This window comes from Clavelina lepadiformis, chromosome 5 (assembly GCF_947623445.1).
Source record: "Clavelina lepadiformis chromosome 5, kaClaLepa1.1, whole genome shotgun sequence".
In the NCBI taxonomy this organism is placed as follows: Eukaryota; Metazoa; Chordata; class Ascidiacea; order Aplousobranchia; family Clavelinidae; genus Clavelina; species Clavelina lepadiformis.
Window position 1 is genome coordinate 23,985,886 of NC_135244.1, and position 17,670 is coordinate 24,003,555.

Below are 17,670 nucleotides of genomic sequence, written 5' to 3' on the forward strand. Positions count from 1 at the left end.
TGTCTTCCGCGTTCTTACTTTGCTTTATCAAGCCAGGTCTTTACAGTTTCGCTTCACTTCACACTGACGGCTGCTGTACAAAAGCGGAACTCCTCATAAGGTTGAAGGGAAAAATACAGAAATTGCTTACAATTATAAAACCAAAATAGAATAATATTTGCATTTCTTCTTTTTTTCATTGAAACAGTAATGAAAAACCGATGTTATCAATTGTATCAAAGGTCTGTGTGCTTCCGTGTCTAAACAACAACTGTTACTGATTAAGAACTGTTAAAAATGAAAACCACGTAGCCTAAATATTTTTGGCCATTGAACATTGCAAAATACAATTCGAAAAGCAGAATTAATTTAGAAAGCATTAGATATTGATTAATTTTTAGAATTTTGTATGCGAAAAACGGAAGAAAGCAAAAATAAAGATTTCAAACGAACTTGTTTCAGAAATTTTCTTATTTTTGGTCTGAAAAAAATTGTATTTTTACAAGTTTCTAGATTTTAAAAGATTCTTTATTTTATAATAAGCTTCTTAGAAAATTATTTTTTGCAAAGTATAATATATAATATACGAATCAGATGCTGGATTCTATATTTCTGTAAATAACTTAATTTTTCAAAACTTGTGTGATGTCTATAGCAATAAGTTGCCGCGAGAATATGAGATAATGATAAATTGTTTATACTACTGTGGGGTGGACTTGCACACAACACAACTCAGCTAGTTTTTTTCTATAACGGAGCGTGATAGCGTCGTAGCTTACAGGCGTAGGTTTCGGAATTCTTGTAAAGTGTGCGGTTCGTTTTACCATGGGAAGTAATGATGACTTGGATGAACTGGACGCTCTGTTTGATGAAGATGATATTGGTTTTAGTTTAGATCTTGAGCAAGAAACCGTTTCAGGAAATGGTGAGCAGTTATCGTCCTGCGCCAAAGGTAAGTAATCGTTTGAAGTTGCCAGTTCGTGTTTTTTTTCTGCACCTTGAAGCCAAAGCTGATGAGGGGAACATCACATTTATTGATCAACTTTTTGTTTCAGAAAACTCAGCGCAAGATGAAAGAAACGAAGTAAAAGATTTAGAAGGTGAACGTTGGCGATGATCTCTCGAATTTAATTTGATTCCAAGTTATTTTATCATGAAACTATCATGTAGCTAATTAGGCCTAGCATAGCACTATTTTACACCGACACTATTTAATTTCTTGGGCTTTGTAATGTTGGCATGTTCACCCAGTCATCTTTCCTGTTTGACTCGTTTTAGTATAAACAAGTTAAAAATTTTTTGCAGCTGAGTATGAGAAGTTGCAGAAACAGATGCAAGAGCTGCAGGAAAAACTGACAAAAGAGAAAACGTTGAAGTTAACGGAGAAATGTTTAGACGACAACAACTTAAACAACAAGTCAAATGGAGAAGTAAAGAGAAGTTTCTGTGCCGCTTTCGGATCGGCTTTGGGAAGTGTTGAGTCAAATACATCTTCTAACTCCTCCTCTTCGGTGAAAGATGGTACTTTTAATTCGTCGCCAACATCGTCAAGTCATCATCCAAAAAGTTCAACCAATGGCTGTGCACAACCACCACAAAAGAAAAAGAGAATTGGTCATGAATCAAAGCATGAAAATATTTCTACGCAACGAGAAGTGTTGAAGCCCAAAACATTTTTCAGTCAAAGACCAAACAATCCTCCTGTGTTGAAATCAAAGTCAACTTTTAATAAAGCTGGCTTTGAAATAGAAAAGTATTCAAGAATAAGACTTAAGTGAGTTGGTATCTGCAATGACTGGCCACATTTTTCCATTGTTTTCATTGTAGACCATTAAAATTATATGCACTGAAATGGAGTACAGTGTTGGAAACCTACTGCTTGCATGTCAAGCTTATGCTACTGCCATGTTTAGAATATGCTTCTACAGTTGAAGTAATTTGTTTAGACAGAAACACGTGACGAGTCCCGAAATGGATGAAAGAATGACCGGAAAGACCCATCTAAAGCTTAGTCTGATTCGACCTACGATGAAATTGAACGAAAATACCGACTGGGTGACAATTGCTGTGGTTGCCAAACAACTGGATCCTCAAACTGCTAAAAATGTACGATATACCTTTCAAAGTTTAATGTAATTTGCATAATATGTAGCAATCCATCACAGGAGTCTTATTTACACTGTGAATAACTGATAACCAGCTGCAGTTTGAGGATTGCAAATGTTTATACCTGAAAGACAGGGCACCACATAATCAAGCGTTAATTTACGTCGCTGCAGGGTAAGAAGTTCAGCATCTGGCATCTCACTGATCTGGACGATTGCACGAAACATGTCGCGTTCTTCCTCTTTGGCAAGGTCCATGAGCAACTGTGGAGGAATATAACGGTGGGGACGGTCGTTGGTTTGCTCAACCCTTCGATAATGCCGCCAAAGAAGGAAGATGGGAAGTAAGACTTAGTGGAAATAAAAGGATTTGGTTCTAACTGGTTGACTCCGAACATCAAGAAACTTTTAATTTACTCTCATTCTGGATTCCGAGTTCCCGAATCTTATACAGTGTGTCGCCTACTTATAATATCTCAATGAATTATGATGTTTATGAAATTTCCTGTTTTAAGAAACCAACCCTTCTTTCGCAGATATGACAACACACCTGCGCTCACAGTCGACGTTCCTGACAGAGTGATGAAAATTGGAGTCTCTGCTGACCTCGGGTGGTGTACGGCTACAAAATTTCGTAACAAACAACCAGCCGGGAAATGCCTGGCATTTATAAACAAGTAATTGTCAAGAGTTATGCGCGACATGTTTTCCTTTTAGCTAGAATAGAAATTGACTGCCCATAAATATGTCCACAATCACAGGCAATTCGGAGACGTATGCGTCTTTCACATGCAATCCAAATACAAGAAAATGAGTGCGAAGAGAGGTGAATTACAGGGATCTGTGTCAGGCCCTGCAGCGTCCAAGTATAAGTCCACGCTTTGGAATAAAGTGAAAGGGGACCAATTCTTCTACGGAGGTCAGACATTCAGTGCCGCTCCTCCTTCTTGCAACCCGAATATTCAAAGGTGAAATAACAGCATCATATCGATACACATGAATTGATTTTGTCATGTCATGGTGAGGGTGTCATGGTCATGTCATGGTCAGCAGCAGGTCAACATCAACCATCTCTCAGTCATCAAAGTTTTATTTTGACAGGAAAGAATCAAAAATGAAACTAACCAACATCTTGGGAAAGCTGGACACGTCAAGCCAGCAAGCTCAGGTGAATAATTAACTTTCTATTTATAAACGAGAACAATCAGGTTTCAGCTTCTTTGTATCCTCAGGAGCAAGTTGAACGTTCAAAGTCGATGCAAGTGATAAGCGGGATAAAAGAGGAGCAGGTGGTCTCTGGTTGTTCCGATGCTTTGTGAGTTTCAATCAAACTCTTAATTTACCGACGATTTAACTCTTGTTCTCTCAAATTTATCGCCACTTTACCTCAAAAAATTTTTCATTTTTATGTTTGTTGGTTCTTAACATGTTATGGTGCTTAACGACAGAGTTATCAACAGTAAATTTTATTTTCAGTGCTGAGATGTTGGCGTCTGGTGACCTGGCAGCTGGATCCAGACAATTCCTCAATCACCTTCAGAGGAAGCAGCACAACAGCGTCGAAGAGAAGAAAGCAAAAACCAGTTTCTCGGCCGGAGATTTTCTGAAACAGCGGAAAAAGTCGAATGATGAAAAGGACAATAAAGTAAAAAGAATCCACTCAGATGAGTCATGAGCGGTTGTATATTTTCAACCAAATCGTCTGATCTTCAACTTTTCAACCCTTAAGTAATTCCTAAAAGCAGGTGAAGGAGCAACCAAGGAAACCAGAGAAGCAACAACCTGCTTGTCAAACCGCACGGCGATCAAACTCAGTGAATTCTGTGTCTGTTGAGGACCTTAAGAAATCTTCGCAGAAGTTGCTTGAGATGAAAAGACGACGCTTCCTGGAGAGAAAACAGAAGAGGTAAAACTCATCCACACACTTTCATCCCGATGCTAGGCACATCGACATCATATTAATTTATGTTCAGCGACACGGCTGCAGTGAACGCAACTCCGTCACAAAGTTTATTGAAAAGTAAAACTCCGACACTGGCAAGTGATGCGGATAGGCAGGGAAGTGTCGATCTGTTCGGTGATTGGCTGACAAACAGAAAGCAGTCAAGCGTAAAAACATCAGTAATTCCAAGTTTAGCGGAGCTTAGAAAAGTAAGTGATTGTGAGATTTTTAAACAACCGAATGAGAAATGGAATGAAGTTGTTGTTTAATGACGTGATAATGTGAATAACAATATTTTATTAAACAGAGAAAAGCGATCGCAAAACTGAAAGGAGAATCGGGAAAAGTCGAACTTGAAAAATCTGACCCAAACTCAACTGGAATTGGTCGAATTAAACGGATTCGAAACAATCAAAAACTTCAAGAAAAAATTCTTGAAAAAGTAAAAGGGAATCGGAAAGATTTTTCGACGGAATCAAAAGAAAATCTTCCTGAGAACCCGAATGATCGATCGAGTACGAAGCTTCGACTCTCGTTTGAAGGAGTTTATTATTAAGGAGTTGCCCGATTTAGTTTGTGAAAGCTCAAAAATAAGCTAATTTCCCCACAGACACTACTCCAGTACGACCGTGTTAAGAATTAATGTCACTTTTACTATTTTTTAGTTCTTGGCGGCTCAACTATGAGTGAGGAGGAGTTCAACAGGATTTTAAGCGCCACCTCGTCCCATTCAAACGAATTGGAAGTGGTGAGTGAACGAGGCAACTGACGTGCGACCTTGGTGGTGGTTTACTTTTAATCTTGTGACCTGTAGGAGGAGCTAGAGAGGCAGGAAAAGTACTTCAACCCGCTGATAAAGAAAGAAATGTTGGAACAAAAGATGGCGGAAACATTTGAAGTTGCCGCGAAGGTAGGTGGCTGCAACAAACTATGGCTTTGAGCAGTTGCAAATCATGTGACTAGATTTGATTGAATGTCGCACATGCGCAGGTGGTCACGTGCCAGCAGTGCAGTTACACGTTCTGGGCACCCCACGAGCGTTGCAAGCAGCTCCAGCACGCCCTCACGTGGAGGAACACGAAGAGGCGTTTCTTCGAATGCAGCAACTGCAAGCAGCGCACAAGCACTTGGGAGCCCTACCCCACCAAGCCATGCAGGTACTACTCGTATACTACTGTTTAGACAATCGTGTTATTGTGACGTAATAAATATTGGTTGTGACCTCAGTGACTGTGGCAACGAGAAGAAGTGGAAAAGGACGAGTATGTTGAGGTCCAAGAACAACGTGAAGTTGGACTCGGAGTTGTTGCTTATTCGTGGCGCCGAACATTCTAGGTTTTTGAGTTCTATGAAATAGTGTCGTGTATGCGATAAATCGTGGTTCAAGAATAAACAATCGTGTCGTCTTTCTTCTGCGTGGTTTATTGAGTCGACAGAAATGCATGAACGTCAGAACTCGAAATTGTAAGTAAGCATGTGAACACATCGAAACAATAAAAACAATGACGTATGCGTGACGTCATATGGGGTGGATTTCAACGCAACAAACGATAATCAAGTCAGTCCACTGCGTCCATGTCCGTGTAGTCCAACGAAATTTCGTTTTCTTCTGTCGTCACTTGCGGTTCTACCGTCTTGATCGGAAGTGACGTTTCGCTTTCTTCGTGCGCGGAGGGGCTAGCTTCTGCAATAGAGGCGTCATTAGTGACGTTCACAACCGTTTGGCTGAAATAATTCAGCATACCTGTGGGGGAATCCCCGAGCGACGTCATCTTCTGTTCTCCGGTCTCCATGTCAGAGGCTTCGTCCAACTCGAACACGTCCTATATAAGAATATATATGAAGCAGATAAACAGACGATCGCGGATCGACGTAAGAAGCAGAGAGCGGAAGTTACATCGTATTTGACAAGGGCACTAGGAGGGAGCTTCGGAGAGTGGAGGGGCGACACGTTGATGAGGTCGCTCGCATCCGACCTGTAGCCGTCCATGTCGTCGTCGAAGGAGTTGTTCCTCGGAGGTGAGCACGACTCGTCTGAGTTCTTCCTCGACGTGGTTAAGTGGTTGCCGTCCCCCATCTGGTTCACCAGCCCACTAGGACCGGCCGCTTCCATAGAAATGTCATCCTGCGACGCGTTCTCTCCGCGCTCCTGGGCAACTGTCCAGCACATGACAACATAAAGATCTACGCTATTGATTTATTATGACGTCACAACACAAAAGACAAACCTTCCGGTGCACAAGGCGATGGTGACGTCATCTCCTAAACAAAGGGCGACGTTATTTTACGTCATATGTGAGCGAATAATATGAGTGATGTCACATATCGAGTCACCTCATAAACGTTCCCTGATTCGCGTCGTCTATAAAGCATGACGTAGGCTGCTTTCGTCACAACCTGCTTCTCTGACGGTATCCTCGTCACGTGACTGTCGTCGCACAACCTCCAGCCTGAAACGAGGGCGATGGGTTAGAAAGAAGAGACCCGGGTTAGGGGAATACCCGGAACCCCACTCACCGACGGTACTTTCCCTGCTGTTTCCGAGGTCGGATAGTCTGACGTAGGAGGTGTAATGTCCCCCAAATATCCCACCGTGGTGATTGACAACCGCGAATAAGTCGTATATCTGGGGCTTTCCGTCGCGCTTTGTGATGCAATAAGGTGACATGTCCAGACCACTGCAAGATGAATTGTTAGGTCATAATCTCACCCTGATACATGCATTGAGACTATCTCGAAGTTGAACGTGACAATGTACCTGGTTGGGAAATCAACGAACATGTCGATCTTGTCTCTCCAAAGGTGGTTCTTGAATGAGAATCTCTTCAGCTGGACGATGAGGATATCTGGTAGTTGCCATAGCGACATTTCCTTCGTTGCTTCGCGGTGTTCCTTGCATCTTGGACAGTACCTGGAACAATTTCAAGTCAATTTTCATTCTTCAAGTTGTGAGAAAACTTCTTATCATCTCTTTTTGATCTAACATGTGATCTGTGCTTAATAAGCTCGACGGTAAAAGGGCTCACGCTACAGACACTCAGTTACAAGTGGTATTTGAAAGGGCATAATTTCGGTTTCGTCGAAACTTTAACAATAATCTGAGTCAGAACCCATATTCTGAGCATAAAGAACAGTTCCAAACGACACTGGCAATGCTTACTATCACACCCTTACAACATAGACATCACCAACAAAGGGGCTCGTACCAGGCCTCTTCAGGAGCTAGGACTTCCGGCTTGGTGAAGAGCCGGATGCAATCGTACAAGTTTGCTGTTTCAGTTTGCTCCCCCACGTCTAGAACTTCGGGTTCGAACTGCTTGGTGAAAACTTTGACGAACGTGGGTGACTTTGAGTCGGTGTTCCAGTCCATCGCCAGGAATTTATAATCTTTCAAATCTATCTTGTCTTGGCCTGGAAATAAAATTGATTAAAATTAAAACTTTTAGCATCGTAGCAACAAAGCCGGTGCATTTTTTGACACAACAATAGATCAATGAATAGGTTTGGAGTAGGTTGATTTAATACGCTGTGAGACTTGTTACAGGATTTATGATTCTCTTCTTTATCATTTCAATCCTTTAGTGGAGCATAAGCTTCCAGGAAAGAGTCAGGGAATTGGTGCTTAAAAGATTTTTTTTAAACAAGTTTTCTGAGCTAAACAAAATTCTTACAGTATATACAGGACTTTTAGGCAAATAAGTTGTTCGTTTTATGCTCACGGAGACATAAAACAACATAGAAATCATATATTTACTATGGTTCTCTGTCCATAGAAGCCTATAATGCAGTAGATTACCGAAATCTATCAAAGGCGTTTCGATGTTGGTGCCAGACCAGTTGATTGGAGTAATGTGGAAATTAAGACCTGCAAAGATGATTAGACGAAGTTAGGTTGCGACAAACAACTCGTCTCAATCTTTCAATTAGCAAAAATGTACAAAATTAGAATAAGTCAGGTAGCATGAGAATAATGGTCATAGTAACTAACGTAACTACATAGGCTCGAAGGAGTGATGAATGAGTAAATTTTACCTTAACGAAGATCAACTTACCGTCATTCACTGTGACGTCATCATCTGTAATTTCACTGCTCTGAAAGTAGCTTATCTCGATAGAGTGTCTGGAAAGAGAAGCAAGACTTCTAAGCAATTTGAATTCACTGAAATTATTAACAAGGATGCCTGCACTTGCCTTGCATATTTAATTAAACACGTTTTAATATTGTCATAGGACGTGCACGATTCTTTCAACGAAGCCACAAATGGAAAACCGACAAGGTCAGGAACCCTCTGGCAAGTTTTCCGATGTTGCGGCCAATCACATCGCTGGCATTGCCTGCATCATAATGGAGTTTAGAGTGTGTCTTGCAACTCACATTTACCCACATACGAAGTCATTGCATAAACATGATTGTTTGCTCATATTGATAAAATGTATCACTCTGGTTTGATCAGTTACTGAAGCATGTGTAGGTGTGTTATGTTCAGTTAACAATTACATGTTTCACATTGCTCACACATAACAACATAGTTGCTGATGTGCTACTGTAGGTTGGTAACAAGAGGCAAAAAACACATTTGATGAGTCAATATAACAGAACAGATAACCACAATGGTTACTTGCCGACATCTATTAACATGAAAAGCTTGTATGTCACATTTCCAGTGAAACTTACACGTAAGTAAACCATTAGGTTTGCAAATGAAATCTAAAGGCTGTGGCAGCATGCCAACAATTCATGGATGACTTACTGGTCACAATAGGCGACTCTGAGGCACTTTAAACATCTTTTAATTTTGACATCATTGCCGGGAGTCTTGTCACAATAAGTGCATCGAGATCCCACCTCGGGTTCGGTCCGTCGTTGAAGAATCACAACTTCATACACAGGCTCTCCTGCCTCCGATGGAGATATCGCTTCCTGGCTGCGTGATCATGTGATCGTGAAATAAAAACATGATCATGTGATGTCATCACCATTGATGACGAAAAGTGGATTGAGATAGGTCAGGCACGAACATGAAAACCAAACACAACCAAATGAAAATATTTTAACAATTGTTGGTTTAGTTTGCAAGTTGCAAAAAATAATATGGTTTAATAATTTCTTGTCGTAATGTGAGTATAGTGGAAGAGTTCTTGGAAAAGATGATTTTGTTTCGTAAATCATGATTAGTGAGAGACATTTCACTTATACACTTACTTTTGCCGATAATTTACATTATGCGTAAATAATTTTTCGTCAAAAATAGTCAACTTTAAAAGTAATCACATGCCCAAATTTTGCTATGTCATGAATTTATACATGTCTGGGTTCATATTGGTTGCTTCCTTAACATGGATGCTATTGTAGACACATATACTGCAAGCACGATGACTTTTTGCCGTTAACAAAACCATTAACAGCATGATTAGTTATCATTAGGGCGATTATTTTTTGAACTAAAAAACGAAAGTTTTTGACCTAAAAATTGAAAATTTGACATTAAAAAACTTTTTTTTGAAAAATTTTGAGATATGATGAACTCAAGTAGTTAAATTATGCATTATTGTACAAAAAATTAAAATTTATTGTAGTAAAGAAGGGCAAAAATCTGAACACAGACCTAGCCTATTCTGAAAAGGGAAATCAGCTAATTACAAATCACTGCCAAAAAACTCCAACTAAGACACTACAAAAACTGTTCAATACATTTGTCTAAACTAAAGATACATGATGTATCTAAAGCAAAATCGAAGCAAGAGCTGATTCACAATAAGTAGACAATGGGCCATTTACAACAGTATAAAGTAGGCTACAAGGTGTGTAGAGGTTGGGGTCGTTTTAGGATGTAGAGGTTGATGCCGACAGATGCAGATACAGATGCAGAGTTTATCGGTCTTAGCTTACGTTACGTTATTGACTTAGTTAACCTACTACATTAGTATCTGACTCTATTGTTGCGTGCGGTTAGAATTCTCTAACCTTTCTGATAGCCGAACGTTCGTATTATATTATAACAAATACCGTTTGCCAGAAAAGGCTTTTATTGTAGGTGCTGTACACTTTCTCAATATTACAAATAACCGAGAACACAAGTCATGTGACTGTTTACACGATGTCTACTGATTCAATCACCACAACTACAGTAGTACGGTATTACATATGTCTATAACTTCGCGTCTGTGACTGAGGTTCTGAGGCTCTGAGGGAGTCTCACACAAAAGTTCAAGCTTATAAAACGTGCTGCGATGTGGCGGAAATATATGACAAAAAAGGCATGAACATTTCAAAGCGTGTGAACGTGAAAATCGGTGTGTTTGCAATGCAAAGTAAATTTGGTTAAGTTGGAAACAGTTACTTGGAAGCGACCTGGTAACGTACTAAATAAGGAGCTTTCACACGAAGTTATTCGTAGCAAGTTTTCAAATATACCAACGGTAGTTTGCAGTGTTCTGAAAAGGCAAGTTTTAAACTCCATTTACTAGCTGGAAAACTCTTTCATAAGAATGATGTGGCGGGACTGAAAGTTTAAAAACTCCAATTGTTCTGGAAAACACATTTCTACGAAAGACGTAAGGATTTTACAAAAGCGAGCCAAGCCGCCACAGGTGTACAATGTAAAATGGCAATTTCACCTACAGTGCAACCTATATGACATCACGAAAATGCAGTTTGTAAACAATTTGACCTGGTTAAAAATTTTGACTTTTTAAACAATTTTGACAATTTTTGACCTAATGCTGTAAATTTGACAAATTTTTGAATTTTTTTGACAAGTCAAAAAATAATCGCCCTAGTTATCAAAATAAATCAAGCAATTATCAGTAAATAACAAAAATACTCACACAAAAATGACATCGGTAGATAAAACTTTATCAAGGCTCGAATCAGGGACAAAAAATCGATGAATCCTGTGACGATAAACTTCAAACATTCTCAGCTGAAACATATCATCGATGTGTGAGAGCTGACAGCAGCATTAGTGATTTATTTATTGATACTGATTGGTCGTCTACGTTTAAATGGTAACGATCAACGCAACGATAAATAAGAATTTTACTTATCAGATCTAGTGTGGACAGTTAGGGGCATTACATGGTCAATTGAACATTTCATTAATTTTGCGACTTGATCAAAAACTTCTTGTGCCGTCCCTCCATGCTTTGTGATCGTCACGGTCAGCTGCACACAACAGACACATTTATTCAATTGCAAAAAAATTTGTAAGTAGACAAAAACTGATCAACGTATAGCAGTGATTCGAAGGAAAAAATAACATAAATTATATTAAAGCTGCCACACAAACACAAAAAATGCAAAACAAATTGATAAAAACTGCACCTGCACAGGTGTTTTGTCTGGGTCTTTGTGCAGGAAGTAGAGTGTAAATAATCGAGTCGCTTTCGGAAGAAGAACAGATAAAAATAAAAAAGGATCGAACTTTGTTGAATGCTGAAAATAAAAGAATTCGTCTGACAACTTTCAGCGGAAAGTGAAAAATAAACTTTTACATCCGAACAAAACTGGTCCATCAAGCCTTGCAACACGACAACTGTATTTATTTGTGAATAGATAGTGGTTTAATGATCTTATAAATTATTTCTTCTCAGAATATTGTCTGGCCTCGAAATGACTCTGCAAAGCAAACCCACTAATACCCTGAAACACCAACCTTATCACATTCAGGACATACAAGCTTCGATTTAAATATTCCGTGAAAAAGATCAACAATAAAAGAATCGTTTCGAGATTTGTGCAATTTCCAACTTTCTTCTGCCACCAAGTGGTCAGGTTTGCCCTCCTGTTCTTTGATCTGAAACAGAGGAACGTGTCGTTATTTAAATCTTTGTCCAATAGATTGTTGTTTAATAATAATCAATTTGTGCATTTCTAGAACTGAAGTTCTAGAATCTTCTAGAACTTTGTGCCTAAAGCTCCAGGCCAAATCACATCTGCCACACGATGCAACATAGGTAATAAATCCATGTATGTTTGGCCGTGTATGTCTGTGACCGAAACAAAACCTAACAGCATCTACGGTACAAAGTTCAAACGTTGCACTGCTGTACGAAGTACTTTTTGGTCCCAGGATATCAGAATCAGAAAATTTTAACAATATAACCACAAACTCTAACAATAACATAGCAGAGAGTTTTAGGAACCACAATTATGACCTCATAATAAGGTTTATCTTTGATTCGATTCACGTCCTCGTGAAGTTGATCAAGTAGGAACGCCATGAACTCCTGCGCGTCGTGCTGCATGTAATCGGTGAAGCGTGACTCCTTCTCACCCACTGCCCACTGAAGAAAATGTTAGAAATTAGTATTTCTCCAACTCGAGGTTGCTAATACAACACAAAATGCCTGGATTATCTAGAAATAAGACATTTTGTTAGTTAAAGAATGCAACCATTATAAAATAAAGCAATCAAATTGACTTAATGCAGCTTATTTTATGCCAGCTGTGTGTGCAAATGAAAACTTTTAATTATGGAACAATTGGTTCCTATCATTTGGAAAAGTGGATTTTCTCAGATTTGGTGCTCAAAGATTTTTGGACTATGAAGATCATAGTGAGATTATTTCAGAAATAATTTCATTCCAGCAAACACATTTCACATTCACAGTTTACGCAAACAATTATCACTGATGCAATAAACGGAGAGCCGACCCTGAACTTGCTGGGAGCAAATGAGTGGGTCTTGGAAGACCACAACTTTCCCACAACGGCGGAGAATTCCTCGGCCATTCTCCCTTTCATTCCGAGAGGATTTTCAAGGTTGATATCCTTCTTGAAGTGTTTCCCTGGAAACATGACATCATCACTTATACAAACGATACTCAACACACAGAGAAATCATAGATGCTTACCAACAAAATAGTCTCGAACTTCTACTGTGTTAGCGAGAGCCTGCAACACACTGTTCATGAAGCAGGTGTTGCCGACGTTATCCAGACCTGAGTTCAAAGCAAAGCAAAGTTTGACTGAGACATCAAAAATTATTCAAACTTGCAGATTTGCCACCATCAGTAAGTCTACTTTCACTTTTTACCAACTTTAACATCATAAATGTTCAACAAACCTGTGCAACCAGGCTTTGAGCCGGTTTCAGCTGATTTGTTCAGTGAATTGTTTGACAAGTTGTTGTACCAGACACTTTGCACTGGCTCCGAAGCTCCGTCACCGCTGGTGGATGCTGCTGGTGCAAGAGGCAACCACCGGAATGAAAATGAGGACAGGATATAAATGATGCCATAAAATAAAGAAAATGTTCGATAAGACGTGTAACAAAAACAAACCTTCATTAAATAAATCCAAATTTTCCTCGTCTGATTCGCAGTTGTTATGAGATGTATCTGTTAAAATTATGACACGTTTCATTGATATCTTATACAATAATCCATGAATCCGTTATATTGTATCCACCATTTTATCCTGTTTTCAAAACACAAGAAACTGAGTGTTTTAAGAAATATAAAATGAAGTCAAACAGAAAGCACCTTTCGGGGATTGCTGGGTTACATCCATGAGGTTGCTCCATCTTTCCGCCTTTTTCTTCACCAATTTGATTTCCATATTTTTCAGATTGACCCGATGTGTGCATTTCTCTGGTACAATCTCACCACTGAAAATTATCAACGACAATGCTCTATTTGGTCACGGTGATCTCACAGTTAAGGCAGCCAGTGCCCAATCAGCATTTTTCAACTTATATAACTAACAGGGTGGTTTTGAAATGAATTTAACTGCAATTACATAAACATTAAAACTCCACTTCAGTTCAAAGATCATGACGACACAGACAGCGACGGCTGAAATTTCTGATAAACTACTGGTCTACTGCTATGTCCAAATTCAATATCTACGTTACAGTTCTGCATCTCCATTGCACAACAAATATTCACAATTGCACTGAGTTTTAAAATTCTTGAACACAATATTTACCTCAACTTAATTTTCCAGACAAACATAACCTCAGAAGTGGTGTCATGCTTAGTATGGAATTTCTCATCACTGCAGAGGGATAAATCATAGACCGCGTGTTAACGATAAACTCAAAGCTAATCACTAAGCACAGAGGAAATGCATTGTTACAGAATGGGGAGTTACCCGGTTTTGAAAGAGATTTGAAGCTGGTCATCCAGGAAGACAGGATTGCAACCCCATGGGTCAAGATGCGGGATGTAAAGAGTCAGGACGATCATTTCGTTTCCCTGAGAAACGCAGGAGGTAAAAGCAACTGAGCATCATGAATGGAACAAGTTTATCAACCTAATTCAAATAACCACAAAGTAAGAACGTAAAGAAATGGACTTACCGAGTTATACCAGTCGTGCTTTACAGAGGTGAGATGGTGACAAGCTCCACTGTGCTGGAATTTTGGTCCGTTTACTTCCGTCTCAGTCGATTGCATTTCTGGAATAAAAACATTCAGTAGAAAATGTGCAACTTTCTACACGGTGAGGATGACGGCCGTTACACAACACACCTGAACCCTCAGATTGCACGCCTGCCCCTACTGGTCGATCGCCCCCTTTCAATATTCCATTCGTAACAATGGTACCTGTTGCTATGGTAACATTAGAAAGAGCTTTTTCTTCAGCAGCCATTTCTTCGCTCGAAACTGATTCTGTTGTCTGAAAACACGAATAGAAATCAAATATACCAAACGAAAGGACGAAGGCAAGTCTAAGTACAAAGAACATGTCATGGTGGGTGGTGATGATGTTACCGTCGTGTTATCCACTTCGACCGACTGATGAAGAATTTTCTCTGGAGGAGGTTCATCCCCACAAGGCACAATCGGTTCAGAAACCTCCTCCCTGGAGCTTGTGTCCGCTTCCAGCTGAGAATTAAGGGAACAATTAGTGACTATGACTATGAACAGTGACTATGGCTTGTACGTCTTTATGGTTGGAAGCACACAGACGAATTGACAGTTGCAGCTATGCAATAGTCCATATGGTTTTAGGAACAAATGAAATGAAGAGCTTACTTTTAGAGAAGGCCAGCACAGCGTTGGGTCTTTCTTGGGAACAACAATGATAAGCCGGTTGTCATTTTGTACGCGATGTGCATCTTTTGCCTTCACTTCGAGGAAAAAGTTCCAGTGCTTTTCCAAACCTACAACACATAAAATGTAGAAAATTTCATAGACAAAAGAGAGTCGATATTTTGTTATTGACAGACCTGGAACTCGAATCGTGCAAGTTTGGTCGGTGAGTGCAACATCAAAGTCTTGGAGGTTGAGTTCCAGAGTATTCCTCTCAAATATCATGTAAATATCGTGGCCTCTTTGGGACCAGCTCATACAAAACGGACCTAGGTGGAAGAAAGAAAACATAAAATTTGTCCAGGTAATTTTGAGAATACAAAATACGGTCCTGAAATCGTTGTAAGTCTTCATCATCGTAATGATGAAAGTCCTCAGGCTACAGCAAATAGATACAGCAGATACAGCAAATGGCTACAGCAGATATCTTCTCGGCGAGTGCACAAGGGTCAAGTTGAAATTTATGACGACACGTCAGAAACTGATATTTACATCATGGACTGAACGACATTTGCAGATTTGCCAAGCGGGGGATTTCAGGCGAAACTATCGAAAATCTACAAACTTTCCATACACGCCACACTTTCAACTATGGTCCTTGGATAGGTAGGCTAGCATATAACGTAGCTGCTGATATGCCTTGTATCCCACTGGAAAGTATGGCAATTTTCGACGAATCATGCATGCAAAGACGCAATTTTTGGCGCGATGGTATTCACTGAAGCCTCGATTCTCTGCTTACTAATTATAAAATGGCGTTCAAACAACCAGTTTTTCTTTGTTCGTTTATTAAAACTCGGCGTGAACATAAAAAATTCACCGTTCACTTGATGAATCTCCTGCAGCCGATGCACAATTATACACGTTCGTTGTTAAACTATTTTGAAAATTTAGTAACATTTAAAATAAAAGCTCCCTAAGTTATAGGGAATGACTGATAACTAGTGTAGTGGTAGGCTAAGTGTTCAAACACAAAAAATCATGCCCATCTCACCAGGGCTGTTGGCCATGTTTCTTTCCAAGCTATTCCCACGACGCTTCGTCCCGGCGTTTCTATTACAAATTTGCCTAGTTCCTAATTTCGCTGCATTTTCTCGGTGCATTGTATTTCATTGTAACAAATAAAACGGCAAAAAACTAATGGAAAATGAGTTCATTCATTAACATCTTCTAACCGAGGCAAGTATAAGTGATTTATTACAAATTATTAGCAACTCGACTCCCTGCTTTGTCGCTCAACCGATCGCAGTGTTGCCAAACTAAAATTATAAAAACGGCGGAGCAAACACTGCGCGCGTACAGCAACAAGAGTAACAACAACGTTTTCATCACAGAAACGGGTATTCGATTTCTGGGATATTTTTTTTGATTTGGTTTTATTTTAGCCAAGCATGTGCTCGTCAACAAATCCTCGTAAGCATGTCTTCTTTGTTTACCTTTGTAAATTTCGATTTAGTTATTCATATTCCTATGACTTTTTCTTCTTTCCTCTTGTTTTTGCTAAACAACTTCTGTTAACGTAAACAAATTTTAGGCTTAGTGGCCTTTCTAACCTTCTATTGTTGTAACACCACTGTACTTTTCACCTTGCTATCCGTTAAATTTTGTTTGATTACGCTTAATCACGAGAACCGCTTTTTCTTTTATTTCGTCTTAATATAAATTTGTAATGAACAGCAGGTCATAAAGATTAGAACGGTCCACGTTTTCGGTGAACTGACTTCCACTAGGCCTCTCAGTGGCGCAGATTTTGTACTCTGCTTTAGTAAAGTGAAGTAACTTTGACCTAAATCAAATTACTGCACGGTATTTTCTCGCTTGTGACCTTGTCTTTGCACAAGTTGATAAACGAATAAGCACCCTGCAATTAACACTGTGGACTTTTGTGAAGGAGTCAAACCAGAGCTGCATATTTACATTTAAGTAGAAACAATTATCATTGTATACTGCATAATTTAACCCAAAATTCAAGAGAAAAATTGTGGTGCTGTAAGTAAGAAAAAGTGATGAAGCTGGTGACAAATATGAAATGTTGTGCAACGTGCATCCATACCTTCGTGACGTATCCTTTATTTTTCGCGCCTGCAAATATGCGAATCGAAAAATACTATGTTAACCGTTTTAGTTTCAGCGCAGTAAAATACATAATCATGGTTCTTCATAGCTCAAGCCCGGATTACCAAGCTTTCTTTGTGCAAGTTCCGATTGACGCACACATTTGTATTGTCTTTTTTGTGTTTTTACATGTTTTTTATCAAAACTTAAATCTGTTTACTAGGACCGTTAAATATAAGCAAACATCGCCAATGACCAAACGTTTTAACATTACAGCGGTAGCGCCACTGAACACCAAACACGGGCTTCATTATTATTACTGCATTATTGCATCAGTGTGTAATGAAAGTGGTATATTGGTACCTTTGCCTGAAAGGTTTACCCACTTACACTACAAAGTCTGTTTCCTTGTGTATAACTTAACAGTGAACTTTGATAGACTTCAGCAATAATGACACAGGAATGACTACTGTATAATCTGATTATATTTGAAGCTTCTTTGAACGAATACATCAAGATAGAACATTATAACAGCAACAGCACAGAGACA

General features: G+C 39.3%; 2 protein-coding genes across 7 annotated transcripts; one reads left to right on the forward strand and one right to left on the reverse strand.

Moving 5' to 3' along the window:
- Positions 1 to 685: 685 nt before the first annotated feature.
- Positions 686 to 5,435, forward strand: LOC143459373 (protein MCM10 homolog). 2 transcript variants are annotated; one of them, XM_076956502.1, is made up of 17 exons: positions 686 to 931; positions 1,035 to 1,079; positions 1,285 to 1,753; positions 1,926 to 2,085; positions 2,259 to 2,428; positions 2,621 to 2,761; positions 2,846 to 3,052; positions 3,186 to 3,252; positions 3,317 to 3,399; positions 3,561 to 3,729; positions 3,827 to 3,990; positions 4,058 to 4,235; positions 4,334 to 4,541; positions 4,692 to 4,774; positions 4,841 to 4,936; positions 5,017 to 5,183; positions 5,254 to 5,435. In XM_076956502.1, exons 1-17 carry the CDS (start codon positions 805 to 807, stop codon positions 5,381 to 5,383), a joined length of 2,664 nt encoding a protein of 887 aa, XP_076812617.1. In that variant the 5' UTR covers positions 686 to 804; the 3' UTR covers positions 5,384 to 5,435. The 2 variants fall into 2 exon arrangements, with proteins under 2 accessions (XP_076812617.1, XP_076812618.1); XM_076956503.1 differs by having other exon boundaries at positions 3,830 to 3,990.
- On the reverse strand, positions 5,431 to 16,259 carry LOC143459372 (ubiquitin carboxyl-terminal hydrolase 19-like). Of its 5 annotated transcripts, none has more exons than XM_076956497.1 (30): positions 16,060 to 16,259; positions 15,203 to 15,334; positions 15,009 to 15,136; positions 14,745 to 14,858; positions 14,502 to 14,649; positions 14,331 to 14,428; positions 14,123 to 14,226; positions 13,958 to 14,026; positions 13,513 to 13,637; positions 13,312 to 13,368; positions 13,095 to 13,208; positions 12,883 to 12,969; positions 12,683 to 12,816; positions 12,184 to 12,312; positions 11,682 to 11,822; positions 11,351 to 11,461; positions 11,105 to 11,191; positions 10,855 to 10,949; positions 8,778 to 8,951; positions 8,218 to 8,361; positions 8,079 to 8,146; positions 7,781 to 7,891; positions 7,233 to 7,437; positions 6,785 to 6,937; positions 6,544 to 6,704; positions 6,361 to 6,476; positions 6,255 to 6,288; positions 5,924 to 6,183; positions 5,771 to 5,849; positions 5,431 to 5,710 (listed from the first exon to the last, which is right to left on the reverse strand). In XM_076956497.1, exons 1-30 carry the CDS (start codon positions 16,166 to 16,168, stop codon positions 5,586 to 5,588), a joined length of 3,612 nt encoding a protein of 1,203 aa, XP_076812612.1. In that variant the 5' UTR covers positions 16,169 to 16,259; the 3' UTR covers positions 5,431 to 5,585. The 5 variants fall into 5 exon arrangements, with proteins under 5 accessions (XP_076812612.1, XP_076812614.1, XP_076812613.1 ...); XM_076956499.1 differs by having other exon boundaries at positions 7,823 to 7,891; positions 13,095 to 13,211; XM_076956498.1 differs by having other exon boundaries at positions 6,255 to 6,285; positions 13,095 to 13,211.
- Positions 16,260 to 17,670: the final 1,411 nt, after the last annotated feature.

Excerpts from the sequence above, each read along its gene's own strand:
- LOC143459373 (XM_076956502.1), top strand. The coding sequence starts at position 805 with ATGGGAAGTAATGATGACTTGGATGAACTGGACGCTCTGTTTGATGAA. Across the intron at positions 3,053-3,185 it reads TGCAACCCGAATATTCAAAG|GAAAGAATCAAAAATGAAAC; the intron begins GTGAAATAACAG and ends TTATTTTGACAG. Across the intron at positions 4,937-5,016 it reads CATTTGAAGTTGCCGCGAAG|GTGGTCACGTGCCAGCAGTG; the intron begins GTAGGTGGCTGC and ends GCACATGCGCAG.
- LOC143459372 (XM_076956496.1), bottom strand. The coding sequence starts at position 16,168 with ATGCACCGAGAAAATGCAGCGAAATTAGGAACTAGGCAAATTTGTAAT. Across the intron at positions 15,335-16,059 it reads AAACATGGCCAACAGCCCTG|GTCCGTTTTGTATGAGCTGG; the intron begins GTGAGATGGGCA and ends TCTTCCACCTAG. Across the intron at positions 6,184-6,254 it reads ATCGCCTTGTGCACCGGAAG|TTGCCCAGGAGCGCGGAGAG; the intron begins GTTTGTCTTTTG and ends TGTGCTGGACAG.